A 25,161-nucleotide genomic window follows, 5' to 3' on the forward strand; every position below is an offset into this window, starting at 1 on the left:
ATTCTACAAAAGATTGATAACCTTTTTTATGGCAAAATCAATGTTCATCCCACTAGATATATAGCCATTTCATGTCAAAATGTTTCATGATATTTACAATAGACTTTTTATATCATTTCCTTTTTACAATTGGAAATTTGTTCCAAAGGAATTCCTTCAGAAAAGGAAGATGAAAATAGCTTTCCCTTTCATGAAATTGATTTTTGATAAGAAGAAATTTATCATTGTCCTGATAGAGTAATGCATTTGAAACTTTCTTAAGTGTTTTTACCTCATATATTTATAAAAAGAAACAGATAACGAATTTAATGATAAACTGGAAAAAGGCTGTGATTTTTTTAATTTTTCAAAAAGTTGAGCTGTTTTTGGTCATTCGTTTTGCATCACAAAAAACTGCATGTTGACAGGTGTCTCAGTAAGATCTGTTCTCAAACTACACAGTCATTTGCATCAGTAGATGACTTCAGAAGGCATGTTCAATAATTCTAACTTATATTTTAACAGAATTATGCCCCTTTTTAACTCTTGACATTTCGGTGAAAGATTTGCATTTATGCCAGGATCTCAGCAACTTATGGACTGAATGATTTCAAAATGTATACAAGTCTTTAGCATCATAAAATGACCTCACAGAGTCAGTTTCCGTAACACTGATTCATATTTTACAAAATTATGCCCCTTTTTACTTAGACATATTAAACTTATACAAGAAAGTTTAATCCTGCTGTCATTGTCCTTCGAAATTCTAAATTTTACTAGGGCATCTGTATTGTGTACTCACAATATTAATTATATCTGACTTGACCTACTTTGTTTAATTGTTCGCTTGGCAATATTTACATTTGAGCCGTGCCATGAGAAAACCAACATAGTGGGTATGCGACCAGCATGGATCCAGACCAGCCTGCGCATCCGCGCAGTCTGGTCAGGATCCATGCTGTTCGCTAACAGTTTCTCCAATTCCAGTAGGCTTTAAAAGCGAACAGCATGGAGCCTGACCAGACTGCGCGGATGCGCAGGCTGGTCTGGATCCATGCTGGTCGCATACCCACTATGTTGATTTTCTCATGGCATGGCTCATTTATTTATGAATAAACCTCATCAGCATATTTCATTGACATATAATGTAGTATATAGTATTTTATTCTTAAAGGTGGTCAGACAAATTTTTTAATTTAAGCAATATTTTATGACATTTTTTTACTTTTTGTATATTCTGTTAGAGATTTATGTAAAGTACAAAAATACCAGATCTCTGTTACAAATATTCGTTTTATTGATTTTAATAAAATTTCGTAATTACCTGCCCTTAATATGAAATTATTCACAAAGCTGATTATTTCTCTTTATTTCAGTTTAGTTTATAGTTTTACATTTGCATCTGAATGTTTCAACATTCTGACCTACAAGGCAATTTTTGAAACTACCGGTATGTCTTGTTTCTGAATTCATTTATTTAGTTGTGTACAACCAAGATAGGCAAAGGGAGGTAATTATAATTTACAAACTTGCATTTCTAATAAATTTCAGCTAAATATATAGTTGTAATAAAAAACATACTTTAACAAATATGATACAATAGTTCTTTTATTTATACCATTACTTAGGCAAAGTATGTTTATCAAATTTTTACTTGTGCTACAATAATTCATCTTGATTTGGCAACCAGGATAGGAATATTAATTTTTTAAAGTACTTCCAGTGACAGTGTTTATTTGTATGAAGCACTAAGTGAACACAGGTATTAAAGTGTAAATGATCAGATCTTAAAGTTTCAAACATAGCCATATATTACTTGACCAAAATCTGGTTAACCACCTTTAATAGCTCTATGCTGGCATATTTACAACACAAGACAAAATTTTGATACATTTAGTATTTCATGGTCATGTGATTGTGTCACCCCCTATCAAAAACATGTGATTTCTTGTTGCTGAAAGTGCATCTTACCTTGAACTGTAGATTCATAGATTATTATTGCACATCAATCAAACGCATTTAAATGCCCTGAGGTTAGGTCAAAAACATGTTTAGCAGAGTTGTTTCCCTTTTACTAAGCATTCTATAAAATTTCCTTTGATAGCAATCAGATGTGATGGGGTAGCAAAATTTTGCCAATAGCGTCTTAACAGAAAATATAAAGGTCTCTGCTTTTAGATACAATGTGACTAGTCATTTATTTATAGTCTCTAATTTACTAATACTTTTTTGTATCATAACATTTTGTATTTTACAGATTTGGTATGTTTGAAGAATTAAAAAGACACGTTTGTGATGATAAAGGACATTTAACACCCCATAAAAGAGTTTTGTGTGGTTTAGGTTAGTTTCTATGTTAGAGTTGTTACAATGTTGTAAATATTTTACGAGCCCCTGTCTGGCATAAGATGGTACTTAGGGCGGTGTAATTTTGGAATGATGGCAGTTTGGCATATGAATTGCTGGAAATAACCATTTGGAGGCAGTTCAATGAAAGCAGCACCAAATTTGGTATCTGAGAATCCTGTAAAAAGCTATAATAATAGATTTAGGTGGAAAGATAATGTGAAATCAATGTTGATGGTTGATCCATTATTCTCCAACACCCACTTTCATTTTGTGAGAGAAAAAGCCAAATGTAGAATTCTGAAAATACAGTGACAGTTTAACTGATTGGCCAATACAGAATTCACTCTGTATATACTGGTACACATACAATCGAACCATTAAGAACATACACCTTGTTCCAGAGACACAACCCTACAACCTCCAGATTGGAAGTCATGTTCCCCATGGAGGCTCTAGATATAAATGTAGATATAGATGAGCCATCTGTATCTAGCAGCCACTTGCCTTGAGCAGCCAGTCAGGTAACTAACCAAACTGCCTTTTTGTTCTAATTATAAGTTAAGCAGCCACCTACTTTAAACAGCCAGATATATTGCTTTTTTGACTGGCTGATAGTAACTGTTGCAGATTGAAAGTAGAATGTCAAAGGTCATTTGTGGTTCACTTCAGATAATTATATGTTTGGAAGTTGTTAGTTCCTTGAAGAGTGGTTAGAAATCCAAGAAATCCGATCATATTAACTAATGGTCAGACTAAATTATTCTTTGTATTAACTAAAGGCCAGACTAAACTATTGTCTAGAATAACTACATAAATTTGTAAAAGCATATTTTTAAAGTAGCTGGAGCATGATTCGCCTCACCTGGTTAGCTAAATTGTTAAGAGCTTAAAACTACTAACCCCACCAAAAATGATGATTTTTTGAGTCGGCTAAACGATGTAATCGTTTTGACGAGTCCTTGCTATCCAGCGATTCTCTAAGTCTAAATGGACCAAATAACACAGTGAAGCGATGTAGTTCCATTAGATTTCTCAAACTTCAAACAGTTCACTGCAAGAATGAAATTAAGTTGCGTGAATTCCCTTTGCTATGACCAATATACGATGTAATCTGTCATATTTATGACTTGTAATTGTGCAATACTCGAATGTAACTCATTAAGCATAAATGTGCATTTTATGAATTGCGCAGGCTTACAAAGCTTGCGTAACATCCAGCGAAAGACAAAAAATAGTTCCACAGGGCTCCAGATAAGATGCGTATTAGCGTAAATTACGTATAGAAATAATGCAAATACGCATGTCTAATAATTTCTAAACGTATATAAAATTACAGAAATGCACACAATGCTTTTTTAAAAACAAAATCTGAATCATCTGGATGCGTTAGGTAACATAGCCGATCCCGATCAGCCTTAATTCTCCCACATTGAACGTATACACGCATCGTATGATTTCTATAAACTTTGCGTGGGTTTCTACACACACACATGAATTTTGCAGTCAGTAAACGGATAAATTATCGGAAGAAGAAGCTCTTACTGGTTTGTTTAGTTACTACAGATATTAAAAATGATTTTAATTCTTATTTTTCGAGAAATAAACAAATCGGCGAAACATTAAATTGTATTTTCTTGTAGTTTTTGAAATCGAAAGTAGATCGTCTATGTTTGGCGAAATGAAACAACTTTTTTATGACAAGATTTAAATAAGAGGTAATTTAACCGTAAACTTCAATGTCAGATACTGCCAATTGCTGCTAAATGTCTTCGTATCATCACAATTTGTAAAATATATTGTTCAAACTGGAGAAAAGTGTAATCGTATCCGGATATAATATTTTGGGTAAATATCGAGCTGTGTTATGAAATTTTAAGAAAAAAAACTAAAAACAAACTGAAACTGGTAGACTATACTGTCAGTACATCAATCATTAGCCGACTCAGGCCATTCAGGCCTTTGATTTTAATCCACTTTTTGTAGGGAAGTTGTCATTTATTTGTCCGTTTATAGATTTGTTCAGCGGAATGGCCCATATAACCAGTGCATTAATAATATAGCAGATAATTTTGATGTGACAATGTCTTCATTGTGATTTTGTAGTTCGAAAAATATCTTTGACGTCTAATAAAATAAATTGATAACAATATTAAGGGGAACAAGTCTGTATCAGTCAATAACGAAGGGAACAGCTCTATGAACCTAATATTTCTTTTATTAGCTCACCTGAGCCAAAGGCTCATGGTGAGCTTTTGTGACCGGTCAATGTCCGTCGTGCGATGTCAGTCGTGTGTCCATCAACATTTTCTAAAAAAATCTTCTTCTTGAAAACCACTGGGCTGAATTACACCAAACTTCACAGGAATGATCCTTGGGTGGTCCCCTTTCAAAATTGTTAAAAGAATTTCATTCCATGCAGAACTCTGGTTGCCATGGCAACTGAAAGGAAAAACTTTAAAAATCTTCTTGTCCACAACTGCAAGGCATAGAGGCTTGATATTTGGCAAGTGACATCATCTAATGGTACTCTATGAAGACTGTTCATATTGTGCCCCTGGGATATATAGAGGCCCCGCCCCGGGGGTCCCAAGTTTTACATAGACTTATATAGGAAAAAGCTTTAAAAATCTTCTTGTCTGAAACTACAAGACCTAGGCCTTTGATATTTTGTATGTGGCTTTGCCTTGTGGTCCTCTATGAAGATTGTTCAAATTATGCCCCTGGGGTGAAAAGAGGTCCCACCCTGGGGGTCCCAAGTTTTACATAGACTTATATAGGAGAAAACTTTAAAAATCTTCTTGTCTGAAACTGCAAGGCCTAGGCTTTTGGTATTTGGTATGTAGCATTCCCTAATGGACCTCTAACAGAATTGTTCAAATTATGCCCCTGGGATAAAAAGAGGCCCCGCCCTGGGGGTCACTTGTTATACGAGTTATGTAGGAAAAAATACTTCAAAAATTATCAGATCATATTTCCTAGACTGTTTAATCTTATTTACCTGATGTACCCAAGTAATTATGGGTCACCTTACTATGACCTTGACCTACTGACCTACTTTCTTGTTTTTAGCTCACCTGAGCCAAAGGCTCAGGGTGAGCTATTCTGATCACTCACCGTCCGTCGTATGTCGTCCATAAACTTTTATTTAAACGACATCTCCTCATAAATCGCTAGGCCAATTTCATCCAAACTTCACAGGAATGTTGCTTGGGTGAAGTTCTACAAAATTTTTTCAAAGAATTGAATTCCATGCAGAAATCTGTTTGCCATGGCAACCGAAAGGAAAAACATTAAAAATCTTCTTCTCAAAAACCAGAAGCCCTAGAGCTTAGATATTTGGTGTGAAGCATTGCTTAGTGGACCTGTATCAAATTTTTTCAAATCATGACCCCGGGATCAAAATTGACCCCACCCCAGGCGTCACTTGATTTTACATAGGAAAATCTTAAAAAATCTTCTTCTCAAAAACCAGAAGCCCTAGAGCTTAGATATTTGACATGTAGCATTGCCGTGTGGACCTCTACTAAGGTGTTTAAATCATGACCCCCGCCCCAGGGTTCACTTGATTTTACATAAACTACAGGAAAATTTTCAAAATTAAAAACAAAAAATAAATCAGACGGCCTAGAGCTTAGATATTTGACATGTAGCATTGCCTAGTGGACCTCTACAAAATATTTTCAAATCATGACCCCCGGGGTCGAAATTGACCCCGCCCAAGGGGTCACTTGATTTAACATTAGGAAAATCTTCAAAAAATTTCTAAAAATAAACCAGAAGGCCTAGAGCTTAGATATTTCACATGTAGCATTGCCTGGAAGACCTCTACAAAATTTGTTCAGATCATGACCTGGGGTCAAAACTGACCCCGCCCCAGGGGTCACTTGATTTTACATAGGAAAATCTTCAAAAAATTTCTAAAAATAAACCAGAAGGCATAGATCTTAGATATTTGACATGTAGCATTGCCTAGTAGACTTCTACAAAATTTATTCAAATCATGACCCCCGGGATCAAATTGACCCCATCCCATGGGGTTACTTGATTGTACATAGAAAAATCTTCAAAATTTTCTAAAAATAAACCAGAAGGCCTAGAGCTTAGATATGTGACATGTAGCATTGCCTAGTAGACCTCTACAAAATTTGTTCAAATCTTGACCCCCCCACCAGGGTCATATTGACCCAGCCCCAGGGGTTACTTGATTGTACATAGGGAAATCTTCATAAATTTGTTAAAAATAAACCAGAAGGCCTAGATCTTAGATATTTGATATGTAACATTGCCTAATAGACTTCTACAAACTTTGTTCAAATCATGACCCCCGGGATAAAATTGGCCCCGCCCCAGGGGTTACTTGATTGTACATCGGAAAATCTTCCAGAATTTTTCTGAAAATCATCAGTTTAACATTTGAAACATGTAGCTGATATTACTCAATTGAGTGATCCAGGGTCACCATGACCCTCTTGTTTTATGTAATGTTTTATAACTTTGCTTACATGTCAGTTTTCTTTAACAGGTGCTGGTATCTCTGAAGCAATTTTTGCAGTAACTCCTATGGAAACTATTAAAGTAAAATTTATAAACGACCAGACATCAGCAAACCCAAAATTTCGAGGATTTTTTCATGGTATAAGGGAAATTGTAAAAGCAGAAGGTAAAAGTCTTTTTTTTATTATCTTTCCAGTTGTGTCAGGACTGAACAAGCAGCTGTAATTTCTATCTCAATAAGCTACAATATAAATTTGAAGAAATGCTACTTGAAGACTTAAATGAAACATTAAGGCCTCCATGGCTGAGTCGTTAAGGTCATTGACATCAAGTAACTTTCTGAAACGGCATCTCTGAATGTAGAACTCTTTCATGTAAGGAAACATGATACAGCTGAAAAGTTGGTTCTTCAATCCAGATGCCTGTGTGTGCTTCAGATAATGCTCAGAGGGGCACCAAGGATCTTTATCCACCATCAAAAGCTGAAATGTTACCATATGACCATATAATTTTGTTGGTGTGAAGTAATAATCAACAAATATATGAAGGGGTCAGCTTATTTTACTTGTTAACACGACATAAATCAAGCATTACTGATGCATTTGCAGATTTACACAACATATCTATTACATGGCATATATCAAGAACTATTTTACATGTAGCATACGCATGTATTAAGTCTTACTGTTTATTTTGCAGGTATACATGGCATATATCAAGGATTAATACCAACAATTTTAAAACAAGGCAGTAATCAAGCGATAAGATTTTTTGTAATGGAGACTTTGAAACATTGGTATAGAGGGGAAGACCACAACAAAAAGGTGCCCACACTTGTTGTTGGGGCATTTGGTGCTTTTGCTGGTGCTTGTTCCGTTTATGGAAATACACCAATAGACGTTGTAAAAACTAGATTACAGGTGTGTTAGAAATTTGTTAGTTGTTAGTAAAAATCTGAAGTAGCAATTTTGTGAATATAAAGGCTGATCACTACCAAATCTAATGTAAGCCTCTGCAGGTCTAGAGTCTCAAGTAGTCCAAAATAAATAGTCCCTAATCTTTCTTCCATTTCTTGTGCTCTTTCGCAAAAGCATTCAATTAAACAGTGTTTTCTTTTTAATACTCTAGCACATTTCAGTATCTCTGTGTAGCATTCTGTCAAAATTGGCATGAAGAATTTGGAGTAAGAATTTTATGTCTCAAAATGAGGTTTGAAAGAGGCAAAAAGGAGTAAATTCAGTGGGTTGTATTTTTAATGAACTGAAGTTTTCTTATATAAAAGTTTAAACACCCCTTTTTCTTTTCCTATATAGTTCTTTATGGGAATATAAGTCTCTGATAATCTGATATATATGCTAGAAAATGTGAAGTAAGTGGATTATATATGAAATTAAGAACAGCTGGATTTAGTGTAGTCCAGCCTAAAAGAAAATGCACACTCTTTGATCACTCATTGATCTTTAAAGAAGTAATATTATTTGCATTCAGTTTCATGGGCTTGTAGTAATGAAATATATAAAATGGACAACTGGTCTGCTTAATAAGTAGAGTTTATTTAAAAAATCAAATGTGATGTGAGCCGCGCCATGAGAAAACCAACATAGTGGCTTTGCGACCAGCATGGATCCAGAACAGCCTGCGCATCCGTGCAGTCTGGTCAGGATCCATACTGTTCGCTTTCAAAGCCTATTGGAATTAGAGATACTGTTAGCAAACAGCATGGATTCTGACCAGACTGCGCGGATGCGCAGGCTGGTCTGGATCCATGCTGGTTGCAAAGCCACTATGTTGGTTTTCCAATGGCGCGGCTCATTTGTTGTCTTTGGCATATATATTGTGAGCTTGTTACCTGTAATGTGCATTCCTCAAAGAATCATAAAGCTATAAAGGCCCTGTAGGGCATAACTAAATCAAGTTTGAGAGGAAATGAATGCATATCAACATAGTATTTATTTAATATAGGTTTTTGCATGTTTCATGCTAGAATAGAATTTCACATGCTTATTTCCTGTTATAACATCCATGAAAAAATACAGGAAAAAATGTGTCATTCCTACATAGAAAGATATCAAATGTATTTCTTTTAGAAATTAAAAAAAAATAAAACACCGCACTACCCATTCTTTTGTAGAATGTTGATTTTGTTCACAAGGACTCCATTTTAAGCTTGACTATTCTAAGAATAGTCCGAGATATTTTACTCTCCCTGGAGTCAGCATCACACCTTGGTTAAAGTTTTGCATGCAAGTTTCTATAGCTATCATTTAAAGGCATAATAAACTAAGCTTTGAAACTTATTAGTCCCCTACTGGTTGAAAACCAGTTTTGGGGACTATAGGAATGCTCTTTTCCGTCATTCCGTCATTCCGTCTTTCTGTCATTCCGTCATTCCGTCCGTCCGCAATTTCGTGTCCGGTCCATAACTCTGTCATCCATGAAGGGATTTTAATATTACTTGGCACAAATGTTCCCCATGATGAGACGACGTGTCATGCGCAAAACCCAGACCCCTAGCTCAAAGGTCAAGGCCACAATAGGAGGTCAAAGGTCAACAGGGCTTTTTTCCTGTCCGGTCCACAACTCTCTCATCCTTGAAGGGATTTTAGTATTACTTGGCACAAATGTTCCCCATGATGAGATGATGTGTCGTGCGCAAATCCCGGACCCCTAGCTCAAAGGTCAAGGTCACAATTGGAGGTCAAAGGTCAACAGGGCTTTTTTCCTGTCCGGTCCATAACTCTCCCATCCATGAAGAGATTTTAATATTACTTGGCACAAATGTTCCCCATGAGGAGACGACGTGTCATGCGCAAAACCTGGACCCCTAGCTTAAAGGTCAAGGTCACAATTGGAGGTCAAAGGTCAACAAGGTTTTTTTCCTGTCCGGTCCATAACTCTCCCATCTATGAAGGGATTTTAATATTACTTGGCACAAATGTACCTCATAATAAGACGATATGTCATGCACAACTTTCAGACCCCTAGCTCAAAGGTCAAGGTCACACTTAGCAGTCAAATGTTAACATAGCATGAACAGGGTCTGTTTCGTGTCCGGTCCATAACTCTGACATTCATCAAGGGATTTTAATATTACTTAGCACAAGTGTTCCCCATGATGAGACGACGTGTCATGCGCAAATCCCGGACCCCTAGCTCAAAGGTCAAGGTCACAATTGGGGGTCAAAGGTCAACAGAGTTTTTTTCCTGTCCCGTCCATAACTCTGCCATCCATAAAGGGATTTTAATATTACTTGGCACAAATGTTTCCCATGATGAGACGACATGTCATGCGCAACACCCAGTACCCTAGCTTAAAGGTCAAGGTCACACTTTGAGATCAAAGGTCAAGAGGATTTTTTTCCTGTCCGGTCTATAACTTTGTCATGCAAAGCAGGATTTAGATATCAGTTGGCACAAATATTCCCCTGGATGAGACAACATGTCATGCGCAAGAACCAGGTCCCTAGGTCTAAGGTCAAGGTCATATTTAGAAGTCAAAGGTCAAATTCAAGAATGACTTTGTATGGAACATTTCTTCTTCATGCATGGAGGGATTTTGATGTAACTTGGACCAAATGTTCACCACCATGAGGCACCCTTGTTTTTAGAATTACATCCCTTTGTTGTTACTATAAATAGATTTTATTGTAACTTTTTTATTACTGGCAGTAGAGAAAAATCGAGACCACTTTTCTGTGGTACAGCATGCATGTTACATCCAATTTTTAGGTGTATTTTGACCTATCTCTACTTGGTAAAGAGTTTCTTGTGGACTTATATTATTAATTTTTTTTTTTTTTTTTTTTTTTTTTTTTTTTTTTTTTTTTTTAAAGATTAATTTCCCTTTGTTGTTACTATAAATAACTTACATGATAACATTTTTATAATCAGCCAAAAAAATTCAATATGGAAACAACTGTGGGTTTTTATATATGCACATTTTAATCCAAGTGTGTTGTTATAATGTTATAACATATTGTATATGTAGTACAATATTGTTTATACATCATTGACAGATATCAGTTCATTATGTTATACTGCAGTAGAAAAAATTAGGTGCCTTCCAGTAGGGGACTTTGTATTGCATGGCAATACTTCATTCACTTGTTTTTTCTTTTTATTGGTCAGTTGCAAACCTCACTGGGGCAAGACCCGTAACTCTGACATGTATTTTGGCCAAGTTACGCCCCCTTTTGGAATCCTGCATGCAAGACTTAGTAACTATCTCAAAAATTTATACAAATATTGAACTGAAACTTCATAATATGTTTCTTTGGGTTTATAAAACTAAGTGATAGCATCAAGTCCCATAACTCTGATGTGTATTTTGCAAAATTATGTCCCCTTCTGAACTTTACAGCTTCTGGTGACAATTTCCATGCAAGTTACTATCACAAAACTAATGCAGATACTTGATTGAAACTGAAACTATAGATATTTTAACATTTAGGGTATTATTCCTGCTTCTGGGACAACATTTGGAGCATTGGCTGTCTTATGGACAGCTCTTGTTATGAAATGGCTATGAACTGACCTCTTTTAGTCAGTTGAACTGCCTTAAAAAATGCAATGTAATTTTAGAGAATAACAGTGCTGATTTTTTTTTTGTTTATCCTGAGGTCATGGTGTACATAAGATTATTTTACACTCTCTTTACTACAATTTTACAGGGTTTAGATGCACATAAATACAAGGGAACAATAGACTGTGCTATCCAGATATTTAAACACGAGGGACCTAGAGCGTAAGTTGATTTTTGCCTCCTCGTTAAATGTCTCCAGCTGATGGTGTCTGTAGTTTCTACAAGGAAGACTATGTTGTTTATTTTGACAGTAGAAAAAATATTTATAGTATATAATGATAAAGATATTTTCTATATACTGGTACTTGAGGCCTCTGTGGCCGAGTGGTTAAGGTCGCTGACTTAGAATCACTTGCCCTTCACCGATGTGGGTTTGAGCCAAACACGGGGTGTTGAATTCTCCATGTGAGGTAGCCATCCAGCTGGCTTACGGAAGGTCAGTGGTTCTACCCAGGTACCCGCTCGTGATGAAATAATGCAGAGAGGGGCACCTGGGGTCTTCCTCCACCATCAGAGCTGGAAAGTCGCCATATGACCTATACTTGTGTTGGTGCAACGTTAAACCCCACAGAAACAAAAAAACAAATAAACTGGTACTTCTGTTAGACATTCATATTCAACATCAATTTTGTTTCCTTTTTTTGAATGTAATATAATTTATTATACTCAGTAAGAGGTGGGACTTTCTAGAACTGCAGTCAGCAGTTAATAGGAAAATAAAGTGGAAACTCGAGGGGGAAAATGTCATTTAGTATGACATATTAATGACATTCTTGATACTGTATGTAGGTTCATTAGTGATAAAATGTCTTGTAAGTCAGCTCAGTTGAAATCCGATCATGGCATAACCTTGGTAAAGAAACAAATGTTTCATAAAGTGCTAAGACATTGTAATAAACAGGGGTAAAAAGTTTTCAATTTGGGATGCTAAAGTTTATTCTCACCAACTTAAGTGTGACAGCCCATACCTCTACCCAGTTACCTGCATAGGTAGAAAATGCAAGACTTAATGAAGAAGTAGCAAATTTGAACCTGAGTAAGGCATATGTCCATCATGACTTTTGGACCGAAGAGAATATGTCAGAAGTAATTTGGCTTGCACCTTTTGATTTATATGTATGTAAAGTTCGGAGTGGGCTGGTGGAGGGGTAGGGGAAAGGTTGTCAGTTACTGTTCTTGCGGAAAACATGTGAACTTGCAGACATTCGGAACTGACACTGAACCTAAAAAAAATAGAATTCATTATGATCAATAGAAACAGATATTCAGAAAAATATCTAAATAGATGAGAAAGATTATTATTTGTCTTCAGTCAGACTACTTCTGCCTTCGGGATTGCTAGTAGCTGATGATTCAGAATTCTGATCAACATTCGTCCAGTTGCAGAATTATAATATAAGGATTTGATTTCTTCTTTGTTAAACTTACAAACATTTGAAGTTGAGATAGAATTTCATAATTTACAAAAGAGTCTTCCTCAGACGAATATTTCTATATTTATTTTCTTCAGGTTTTACAAGGGAACAGTTCCGAGATTGAGTCGTGTGTGTTTGGACGTTTGTATAACATTCATGATTTACGATTCATTCATGGAATTCTTCAACAAGGTCTGGAGAACAGATTAGAATTGACACATGAAAGTTACAGCAAGAAGTCAACAAAATAAGCGCCCAAAATTTTTCAGTATTCAAATCGGAAATTTAGACTTTGACTCAAGAATATAAAATACACAAGTGCCGAAATTCATCTACATTCTAAATAACAGAGTTTATATTTAAGATACGGGTAGTCTGAGAATCTTGTCTGACAGTTTTAAACTAACATATTTATTGAAAGAATTCATGCAATAAAAGCATTACTAATCCTTAGCCTGCTGATGGAAAGTGATTTTGCCTTTGCGACCAGTGCAGACTCCAAGATCCACACTGGTCGCAAAGGCAGAATCAGTCGTGTCTAGCATGTTAAGCGTTAATACATGCAATAAAGTATCATTAAAATGCAGTATTTTTGTACTTGAAAATGCAACAGGGCAGTACTAAAACGTTAGGCCAGGGTTCCTTGATTTTTCATTTCTCAGATGCCTCATGCCTAATTTTCTCAAAAAACTATGTATAAAAATAATTGAAATAGAAGAAATTTTCAAATGTTATAGGCCTATCTCACATAATTTCTGCCTACTGCTTGAAAGGATGGAATTATTAGATGCATACTATTTGTACAGGTAGAAAACTTGTGTAGGCCTACATAAACATCTGCTGAAAACTGTACAGAAAATCTAATTCCTGCACGTAAATCTGCTCTGGTAGACATCTTGATCAAGACTATCACCCACTATTTTCTTGCATCTCTGATAACCACCTGCAGTATTCCACAAAGATTTTTAGAGGACCTCTCATGTAACAAACTACACCCCACCACCCAGATATTGTAGTATGTTGTTAAAAAAGTTGTGGATAAAAAAAAAAATCAATATTCAAACAGAATAAGGTATGTAAAGTTTAATTTGCAGATGAAGATTTATTTTTTAAGAATTGTTGAGAATTGTGTTTTGTTAATGGTTAGTTTGTACATACCGTATATTTCCGGCCATACGTCGAGGTTTTTTGGCCAAATAATTAGCTCTGAAGTCAAGGGTCGACTTTTGGCTGCATAACTAAACGTAGTCATGATCCTCTATCCATTTTCGGATCGAACACAGCGCATGTAAGGCATTCTAATAAGTTTGTTATGATTTTCGCCATTTTGATAAAGGGAAACTACTCTTTGCGCACTAATTGTCTAGGCTAAAAACAACGATTGCCGTTACGTTCCGTAACTAAACAAAATTAGTTTTATTAAAAGTTAATTGTATTTTGAAAAAAAAATGAAAAAATCGTAAATTTTATTATACCTTTAACCGAGATCAAACTGCTGTGAACAACAAAACTGACACGAGGCATCTCACAAATTGCCGATAATTACTGGCCATTTGATCTATAAAGTTTAACAGATCGTTACAAAGGACTTTGAGTTTTGGTTTGAATTAAGAACTTGATGTCATTCTGATTCCATTTTTGTTGATACATGCCGGGGGCATTAATTATCTTACCACCTATTGTCACAATCGGCAAACAATTAACAGTTTAATGGTACACTTAGACAGATCCACTGCCACATTTTCAATCTCGCTAATCAGAGCCAATTTAAATCAATTAATTCTAACCGCTTACAACCTTCAAATGTACAACTCCCCTTTGCTTTGAAATTTACAGCTTCAAAAGACTTTCATTGTCTTAACAAGTTGTAAACAATATCCCAGGTGTTGTTTTGAAGTATGCCGAGGTAAATGTCATGTCTCACTGAATGGCCCTTTATCGATCTTTGGTTGGCTAAGGGCAGTTTGATTGACAGCGGAGGGCGGGGAGAAGACAACATAATTTGCTGCAACTGCATTGATTTTTCATCTGAGAGTTGTTGACAGTTTTATTGCATTTTATCAGGGTTTTTTTTTTAACTAAATGGATCATTAATTTATGAAAGAGAACAAAGAGGGTCTTGATCCCTGTGATTTAGTGTCATTACTGATAGTGATTATGTTAGTGAGTCTGATGGATTTTAATGACTGATGGATAAACCACTGAAACGTAGGTACAACTACAAATCTTTAATTTTGTTCATGTGTCTGATTATTGATTTTTTTTTCACTTAGTAATTTTTCACGCTTGTTAATGGTGCTAGATAAATCGCGTATTTTAATGCTTGTTTGTACGGTAATTAACAAATGTTTGACTATCGTTATAAACACATTTATTGGTCATAAAATGAAATAAAATAAAGGAAAATTTTATTTTTTATTTTTGTTTGTTCAATTATATATGCCTTTACTGTAAAACTAACAGTATACTTCAACACTATTACGGCAGTAATAATTTATCGAGGAAACGTAACAAAATCGCGAGCGAAATTAGAAAGATAACTTGCTAGAAACATTTTTCTTTTCACAGTTTTTTGTGCCATAGCAGTTGTTAAAATGCTAGAACTATCCATCCCTCGACTTATGGTCGGGGCAAGTTGAAAATCTAAGATTTTTTATCCAAAGTAGGCTCTCGTCTTATGGCCGAAGTCGACGTATGGCCGGATATATACGGTAATGTTAAAGTGAGATATAAAGGTTGGCTTAGCATATGAGGATACATTGTAGTTAAATATTAAATGGCATAATTATTGTATATAATTGTTAGCATCATTTACTTTTGTTTTACTATGTTGGGAAGTGTAAGGACAATCTGGAAATTTACTCGGCACCACAAGTATTTTCTATTGTAAAAGCAGAAATTTTCACGAGGACCTACATCTCGCAAAAATTAATCCTCGCATAAATATTCACAATTAGTATTATTCAAATTCAGGTATGATACCCTTTTTACAATTTCTTGAATATCAAACCTAGCGAACATTCTCGAAATTTTTAATTTTGTGAAATTTTGACCCAGCGAGAGTATGTGCTGACGTTACAGTATTACAAGGGAGGTTGAGATAGCATGTACATGTAGTAGTACCCATATATGTAGAAAATCTATTCATCATAATAATACGCGTATAAAAAATTTGTTTTGCTCTGGCATTGTCAAATATGCATAGATTACATCAGATAGCTCAGTAAAATTTAAGCGGCATGAACAGATTTTACACAAAGTTTTGGCAAGTGTAATAGTTGCTGTTCTTAATGTAGTTCTGCACGTTCGAATCAAAACATCTTCTACAATGTAGAATTTGATTAAACCCTAATTTTTCTAAACTACTAATAAAATTCCTCAAAATTAATGAAAAAGATAGGGTCATGTGCTTGTTTTTTATGCCCCCAAAGGGAGGCATATTAGTTTTCAACTGTCTGTTCGTTCATTAGTCACAACGTTAACTTTTTGCATGAAGACACTTTACTCGCAGACCACTGCACCCAGAACCAAACTTCACCTGCTGATAGTACTCATTGAGTACATGACCCCTACTGACTTTGGGGTCACCAGGTCAAAGGTCAAGGTCACAGGGGCCAACGTTAACTTTTTGCATGAAGGTACTTTACTCGCGAACCACTGCACCCAGGACCTTCAAACTTCACATGCTGATAGTACTCATCAAGTACATGACCCCTACTGACTTTGGGGTCACCAGGTCAAAGGTCAAGGTCACAGGGGCCAACGTTAACTTTTTGCATGAAGGCACTTTACTCGCGAACCACTGCACCCAGCACCTTCAAACTTCACATGCTGATAGTACTCATCAAGTATACGACCCCAACTGACTTTGGGGTCACCAGGTCAAAGGTCAAGGTCACAGGGGCCAACGATAACTTTTTGCATGAAGGCGTTTTACTCGCAAACCACTGCACCCAGGACCTTCAAACTTCACATGCTGATAGTACTCATTGAGTACACGACCCCTACTGACTTTGGGGTCACCAGGTCAAAGGTCAAGGTCACAGGGGACAACATTAACTTTTTGCATGAAGGCACTTTACTTGCGAACCACTGCACCCAGGACCTTCAAACTTCACATGCTAATAGTACTTATTGAGTACATGACCCCTATTGACTTTGGGATCACCAGGTCAAAGGTCAAGGTCACCAGGTCAAAGGTCAAGGCGCTGTGGGGGCATTTGTCACCATTAGTGACAGCTCTTGTTTCTAGACTGATTTGAAAAATTTGGACTTCATAGAAGTTTTCATAATGGGAGTCTATGTGAAAATCACAATTTTATTAACATTTTCGCGAATAGAAATTTTTCTACAATGTAGATTTTAATGAAACTTCTCATAGTCGTAAATAAGCATATGGCTTATAATATGGTGAAAGAAATATGTAGGTACTTGAGCTAGTTTTTAAAATATTTACACAAGATTAATTTGAACAGCACATTTCAAACTGATTTTAAGAGATTATTGAGAATGATGCAACATGCCAGGCATTTTAACATCATATTTTATCATTACATAGATGCGGTAGTAACATTGTTGTATTAACAAATTTACCCACGGATTTCCATTAATTCATAAAAAGATTTTTGTTTCTATATGCCGAGTCAAGGCTATATTCCATGTTTTCCACTGATGTTACGCCATCCATTTCGGTTTATTTAACGTGCAGAACTACCTTAAGTCTATGTCAAAGTTTCAGACTCTAAACTTTGATGAGTATGAGCCCAGAAGGAAGGGTACTTAAAACCACAAGTCATTTTCATTTTAAAACAAAATTTTAACATTTCTGACACTGACAAGGGTACAGGTATTCTCAACATCTCTAGCTTTTACACATTCCACGGTCTTCCAATAGTGCTCAGTTACATTAATTCAGAATGTATTCAATCATAGAAGGGAAATATATGACGTCTCTATCATCTGTGTAAGAACAGTTTCCAGCTTGAATGGAAATGAAGCTTAAAAACAAATTAATTAGCTATTAAACCCCCCCCCCCCCCCCCCGGAGAAATTGTTTTCTAAGATATGGTTTAAGTGTCAGTAAGATGGCAAATATATGATATAGATAAATTACATTGAAAATGCAAGCTTTGTATTTTAAAGCTATTCGATGTTAAATGGTTGTAAAAAGGCATGATTGTAAATTGAGAGTCACAGTTGTAATAAGTAGATCCACTTTAGAACTTGTCCTACAATGGGGACATGAAAAAGAGGTTTTATGCATGTAAAATCAACAGATTCAACTCTAAAACATGTCATCAAAATTAAAACTTACTCAGAATTTGCAATATTGGCGTAAGTACCAGACTTAGTATATTTTTCATATTTTGTTTGTTTTCTGAAACAGAAAATATCTTTTTCTGTCTATCTTATAACCATGTAATTGTTAATAGTTTGAGTTCACCTGAGAACTGATAGACAATCTGTTTAGAACTATTTACCTCCCTTTTAATTTTTACCACCATTTCATATTTTGAAATAGCAAGTACAACACAGGTTGAAAATTTATAGTTGTTGCTCAAACTTCATTTTGTATTCTACGCTGAAATTATTTTACATTGTATTTATCAGTGGTAGTGTTCAAATATATTTATGCTTCTTACATTCTTTTTCTTAATTTTGTGAAAAACAGTGTTACAAAGATTTATGCTTAACCCGGTGTTTAACATATTGTCTGTACTAACGAAACTTCAGTATTTTTGGGGGCAACAAACTTTTTAAGTGTACAGCTGTATATTGGGTTATATTTTCATCTAGGCTTTATGTAGCAATTTCATGGATAGCAGCTTTATTTGAGATTTCAACCTTTATCTTGCTAAATTTCTATAATGAACTTGTCCATCTTTCAAATTGGACAGTGCCATTAACTGTTAAAAGGGGTGCTTACCAAAAAGATACTGTCTGAATAGCAAACAGTGCAGATCATGATCAGACTGCACAGATGTGCAGGCTGGTCATGATTTATACTGGGTGCAAAGGCAGAATCAATCGTGTCCAGCTTGATAAGGGTTAAGAATTCACGAAACACTTGTGTTTTTGTTTTTATACATGATGCAGATTTATATTCACAAATATTTTGAATTCCCAAGTGGCATTATTCAAGAACATTATTTTATGAAAAAAGAACTATTGCAAATTTTACCCAAGCTACAGTACAAAGAATGTATGTCAACCTGTTACAGCCTGTTACTTACTATTGACAACAACTTTGAAGTATTCCTAAACCCTATACAAATAAATTGTGCTAGAATAAATATAAGTTTAGGGGAAATAAGTTGAACACATACGCTCAGTTTTTCATAGCTCTGTCTAATACTTCCAGTTTACATGAATGTTACATAATATGTAGACAGGGTCAAGATTTGTGTAATCTGCTTAAGACAGCAAACTCTTGGAAATTAATATAATTATGTACTTTGTTAAATTGATTCAAGAAACATGAACATTTAAGTTAAACCTAAAATAATTGTAGCACTGTATGCCCAGACCTGCAGAAAATTTTCAGAAATGGTGTTTTAAGAACATTTCCCCCACCCCGATTTACAGAAAACACTGCTAGAGACATTCTGTGTGTGTCTGGACCATCGGTACATTCTATCTATGCTCATGTTGTGAATGTAGGACTAAGGCAGACAAAATCTCTTTTTGATTTTGTTGATTAAAAACTTTTAAATTAAATGAAGATAAACAGAAATTAAAAAAATTGCAATATTTAAAATGATAATTATCAGTTATAAATAGAATGAAGTGAAAATTACGATATATGTATTGGGAAAAAAGATAAGGTGGGACTTTGTCTGCCTTAAACTGAGAATGGGGACAGATGGGGGTGGGGGAGGATTTTGTCTTTTTCTGAAAATAAATACATTGGAGTTCACAGTTGTTGTAGATCTCAGCCTGTTCTATTTTCTTTCTTGTTGCTGTCTCAACCCTTGTTAATGCGTTATGTTTACACTGTTATATAGTTATGTAGTTAAATTGTTTAAGTGATATGTTACTATGTAAATAGGTAGGCATAGTCTTGTACATATTTGGAGGAAATTGGTCACAGAGGGGAAAACAAAGTTAAAATGCTTGTACATTACATGTATTATATGACCAAATTGAATAATTTTTATAAGAAGGTTGCAGGTTATGTGCTATTTATGCAACTGTATAATTTTTGTGTTCATCTTGCATTTTTATATGAAAACATCATTAACTGATTTTTATGGGTTAACATTTTGAGATGCTGGCCAGTATGAACCTGATGAATGTTAGTTAACAGCTGATCTTACAAAAAAAAAACGTGTACGGTTATTGCTCAAACTTGTTATGTGATGTACCATCTTTCCGACTTAAAAAAAGAAAATTTGTTTAAAACATATTTTTGGAATTTTAAAACTTTTCCTTCATTCTGAATAGGAAATGCTTTCACTTGCATGAGAATACTGTACCTGGAGGTGCACCTTGGGTCTTCTCAGTCATCAGTAGCAAGAAAGTTGCCATAAGAATAGTGTTGGTGTGATAATGAACCTTAAAAAAAACATAAAATAAATTTAATCGGTCATGCTAAAATATTTCCTGTTGTTGTTCGTTCACATATATATGCTTTACTTGTTTGAGGAATATAGTTGCTGTCCAGCTTTCTCATTAAATAGGTGACAAATAACAGTAACTATATACTCAGTCTTTTAAATAAGGTCTGTCTTTTCCTATGGCCTAATTTTGTTACTGATATGTGAAAGTTTTTGTTGTGTTTGTTTAGATGAAGGAACATCTATAAATTCTGTTAATTATTGTACAAATTTCAAGAATGTTGAAATTTTCAATTTGTGTTAGTAAAATACTATCCTGTAGTTCTGTACTGTCTATAATTGCTTTTTACTAGTGTTTCTGTTTCCTTAGACATGTCAATCTTTGAAAGACTAGGAGAAAACAAACATTACTTTATAAAAGAAATACTGTACTGTCATATATTCTGTATCGTATGCAATTTTTTAAAGTAAAAATACATTGAAATTGAATTACTTGATTAAATACAGCCACTTGTAAAAATATGACAGCAGTGTAAGAATAATCTACTTCTGACCTGAAGAAAGGTTTTATGTACTCATGAAACAGGATTAGTTATGTAAACACCTGAGCTGGATTGGAAGGCAGCAGTCATTTAAGATGTCTGCTCGCTGACTTAAGTGTTTTTTTATTCATTGTTCACCACCTTTGTCTGACTGCTTATGAGCATAATATTTCTGCTAAGTTTGATCAGATGGATCCTTTCAGTGGCTCAAGTTATGGTCATTGATTTACTCAAAATTGACAAGATTTAGTGTCTTCTCAATAAGAATAGTATTTCAAAATTCAGAATTGATTTGCTGGGTGTTGGCACTCTTGTTCACATTACCAAGGAGAAAGGGCTTTGAAAATAAGAGTCGTATAAACAGATGTGTGCCAAATAATGTCTTGATATATTTGTTCATGACCTTTCATAGAAAAGTTTGCATGATCTCAATGTCATCCTTTAAACATGTCACTAATGTCTTCAAGCTGTCTTCATTTTGCAATCTTTATTGCCTGCCACCAAGGTTTTAAAACTGATTTTGGGGACCAGTCTCAGAATACTGACTTGTCATTGGTTAGTTCAAAATGTGTTCAGAAACAACCAATCAGATGCTGGAGTTGTTAGACCGGTCTCAGATCTCTTTTAAAACCCAGGATATTGTAGATATATATACAATCTGTTTATTTATTACATTCCATGTAATATTGGTGTCTTAAATAGAGTAAAATAAATGGTAAAAGTGATGAAGTTGTGATTTCTGTAACATACTAAGCAGCACAAAGTTCACCAACACATTTTTCTGTTCTGTTTGAAGCAAAAATACGTTTACTAATAAATCGTCATGTAACATTCAGGTATGAGATCACAAAACCGTGAATCCTGAGGTCTGTAGTTTGATGCTCCTGCTAGGCGATGTTTTCTGAATTGTTTTGATAGAAAACATTGTTTTGAGGCTTCCATCCTCCACCTCTATTGGAGATTCGTATGGGAAAGTTGACAGTTGCTTGCAGAGAATATTTCAATACTGGTGTAGAATCCAGGAATACTGATTAGTTTCATTGGCCTCCATTATCAAACTGAAATATTGTTGAAAACGGGCGTTTAAACCGAATCAGACAAGCAACATTAAGATGTTGCTAGAAATTAAATTCATTATGTTTAACATTGTATATGAAATTATTCAAAAATGTTTCATTTAGCTTTTTTTCTGTTTTTAATGCATTATTATAAATCACTTTTATCACTATGGTATTTAACCTCATTATTTTGAATATGCAATATTGGTAATGGTATTCAATGGGAAGTCAGTATAGAACTGAAATATTAATGTATTCAAATGTTGCTTTATATTTTATATTTATTTGTATTATGCAATCATACAGGTGTTGTATTATATTACAGGTATATTTCATGAAGGGGACAGTGAATATTTTTGTACCCACTTAGAAGATATGTTGTTCGGCTCATGTGGGTATGCCAGTCTGTCTATTGGTCCATCAGTGGGCCTTTGGTTTTTAATCAAATTGTTTTTTGGATCAGTAGGTCAAAGGTCAGATTCACAGCTGCGTTTTAAGACTGAAAACAGTTTCCAATCGTTGATTTAAGAATGCTCGGCCTGCTACTGTAAAACTTCAAAGGGTGCTTGCCTGTGGTCAGTAGATGCCCCAAATGTCTTTGGAGCATAACATCAGTTTGGTCAGTATATTGAAAGGTCATGGTCATCACTCATGACCTTCAGAATTTAAATGGTTTCTGATCTATTAAAACCTATGACTGCAACTTCATCTGCTGTTTTTTGGGTTGGTATGTTAAAGATCAAGGTCACTATGAATGTAACACTGAAAAAAAGTTACTGCCAAGATTGCCTTGCGCCAATAGATGTCAACATAAGTTTTTTTTTGTGTCAGTCAATTGCAGTTCTGGTTCACAATGACCTTGAAAGTGAAAGGTTTCCAGTTAATAACCAAAAACTGTTTGAACCTATGATAGTTACTTACTGTCCTACTTCACAGAACAGCTTGTGAATTGATTACACCCATTTGTTGTTTTTTAGGGGGAGGGCAAGGCCACAATATACTTTTCACTGAGAAAAAAAAGGGACATTTTACTAGAGTCTGAATAAAAGAGGAAAGTATATGCTATTTCTGGTTATTCTTGTGAAGCTGACTTAGGAATGAAGCCATTAAGCTTCACGTTGGCAATCACTTTTTAGCTGAAAAAGGGGCATGATTGAAGTATAGCTATTTTAGGCCAGGTTTGGCACAAAATAATATTGTAAAGTTTTCCAAGTTGAAAATTGACATGGACTAAAGGATCCTACCTAATAGGCACTACCCCTGTTTTCAGGTATGTAACCGACGATAACAAATGTTAAAACTGAGACCAGACTTATTTTTGTTTTTTTTTTATGCATAAACTCATGTGATATTATGTTTTATTTTGTTAAAAAGTTTTATTTTTTATTGGTGAAATATACAATATACTGCTATAATATATTTACTATATGTGTTAACATATATGTAGTATTACTGGACCATTGTTGTACATGTACATACTTTACTGTAGAATGTAATATGTATGTTGTATAAAGCAGATAGGTGGGCTTGTAAAACATAATCATTTTGTATTCCTATGTATCATACTTATGCATATGCAATACGCAATACAAGATTTAGGTAGAATATATTTTGTCTGTTTTATTTAATACCAGGTCCTACTATCATACTTTTTTAAATGGTAAAAATATGAAGGATTTTACTAAATGCTAAGTTATCCCCTGCTGAAGGTGTGTGTGTGTGTGTGTGTGTGGTCGGGTTTAACGTCTTTTTATGCCCCCGAAGGGAGGCATATAGTTTTTGAACCGTCTGTCAGTCTGTCAGTCTGTCCGCAGTTTTCATGTCCAGTCCATATCTTTGTCATCGATGGATGGATTTTCAAATAACTTGGCATGAATGTGTACCACAGTAAGACGACGTGTCGCGCGCAAGACCCAGGTCCGTAGCTCAAAGGTCAAGGTCACACTTAGACGTTAAAGGATAGTGCATTGATGGGCGTGCCCGGTCCATATCTTTGTCATCGATAGACATATTTTTAAATAACTTGGCATGAATGTGTACCACAGTAAGACAACATGTCGCGTGCAAGAGGTCCGTAGCTCAAAAGTCAAGGTCACTCTTAGACATTAAAAGATAGTGCATTGATGGGCGTGTCCGGTCCATATCTTTGTCATCGATAGACATATTTTTAAATAACTTGGCATGAATGTGTACCACAGTAAGACGACATGTCGCGTGCAAGACCCAGGTCCGTAGCTCAAAAGTCAAGGTCACACTTAGACGTTAAAGGATAGTGCATTGATGGGCGTGTCCGGTCCATATCTTTGTCATCAATGGATATATTTTCAAATAACTTGGCATGAATGTGTACCACAGTAAGACGACATGTCGCGCTAGACCCATGTCCGTAGCTCAAAGGTCAAGGTCACACTTAGACGTTAAAGGATAGTGCATTGATGGGCGTGTCCGGCCCATATCTTTGTCATCGATGGATGGATTTTCAAATAACTTGGCATGAATGTGTACCACAGTAAGACGACGTGTCATGCGCAAGACCCAGGTTCATAGCTCAAAGGTCAAGGTCACACTTAGACACTAAAGGATAGTGCATTGATGGGCGTGTTCGGTCCATATCTTTGTCATCGATGGATGGATTTTCAAATAACTTGGCATGAATGTGTACCACAGTAAGACGACGTGTCACACGCAAGACCCAGGTCTGTAGGTCAAAGGTCAAGGTCACTCTTGGACTTAAAGGTCATTTTTCATGATAGTGCATTGATGGGCATGTCCGGTCCATATCTTTGTCATTCATGCATGGATTTTAAAATAACTATGCATGAATGTGTGACACAGTAAGACGACGTGTCGCACGCAAGACCCAGCTCCGTAGGTCAAAGGTCCTAAACTCTAACATTGGCCATAACTATTCATTTAAAGTGCCATCGGGGGCATGTGTCATCCTATGGAGACAGTTCTTGTTCAACAATTTTTCAGTCGTATAAACGACGGTGTCTACTTGTAGCAGTGAGCACAATGCCCAACTTTATAGTGCTGCCTCACTGGAATATCACGCCGTAGACACGTGAAAATGATACCCCACCCAGTCACATTATACTGACACTGGGCTGACCAGTCCTAGCATTACCCTCTTAATGCTAAGCGCCAAGCGAGGAAGCTACTAGTACAATTTTTTACGTCTTTGGT

At 35.4% G+C, this 25,161-nt stretch overlaps 1 protein-coding gene across 1 annotated transcript in view; it reads left to right on the forward strand.

Annotated features, from left to right (window-relative positions):
- LOC123533588 (putative tricarboxylate transport protein, mitochondrial) overlaps positions 1 to 13,975 on the forward strand; it is a 42,434-nt gene extending 28,459 nt beyond the window's left edge. Inside the window, exons 3-7 of the mRNA XM_045315291.2 lie at positions 2,237 to 2,322; positions 6,851 to 6,988; positions 7,522 to 7,742; positions 11,493 to 11,566; positions 12,915 to 13,975. Of these exons, the coding sequence (XP_045171226.1) occupies positions 2,237 to 2,322; positions 6,851 to 6,988; positions 7,522 to 7,742; positions 11,493 to 11,566; positions 12,915 to 13,029 (634 nt within the window). The 3' untranslated portion in view covers positions 13,030 to 13,975. The remainder of the gene's footprint in view (positions 1 to 2,236; positions 2,323 to 6,850; positions 6,989 to 7,521; positions 7,743 to 11,492; positions 11,567 to 12,914) is intronic.
- Positions 13,976 to 25,161: the final 11,186 nt, after the last annotated feature.

This window comes from Mercenaria mercenaria, chromosome 12 (genome assembly GCF_021730395.1).
Source record: "Mercenaria mercenaria strain notata chromosome 12, MADL_Memer_1, whole genome shotgun sequence".
Lineage (NCBI taxonomy): Eukaryota > Metazoa > Mollusca > Bivalvia > Venerida > Veneridae > Mercenaria > Mercenaria mercenaria.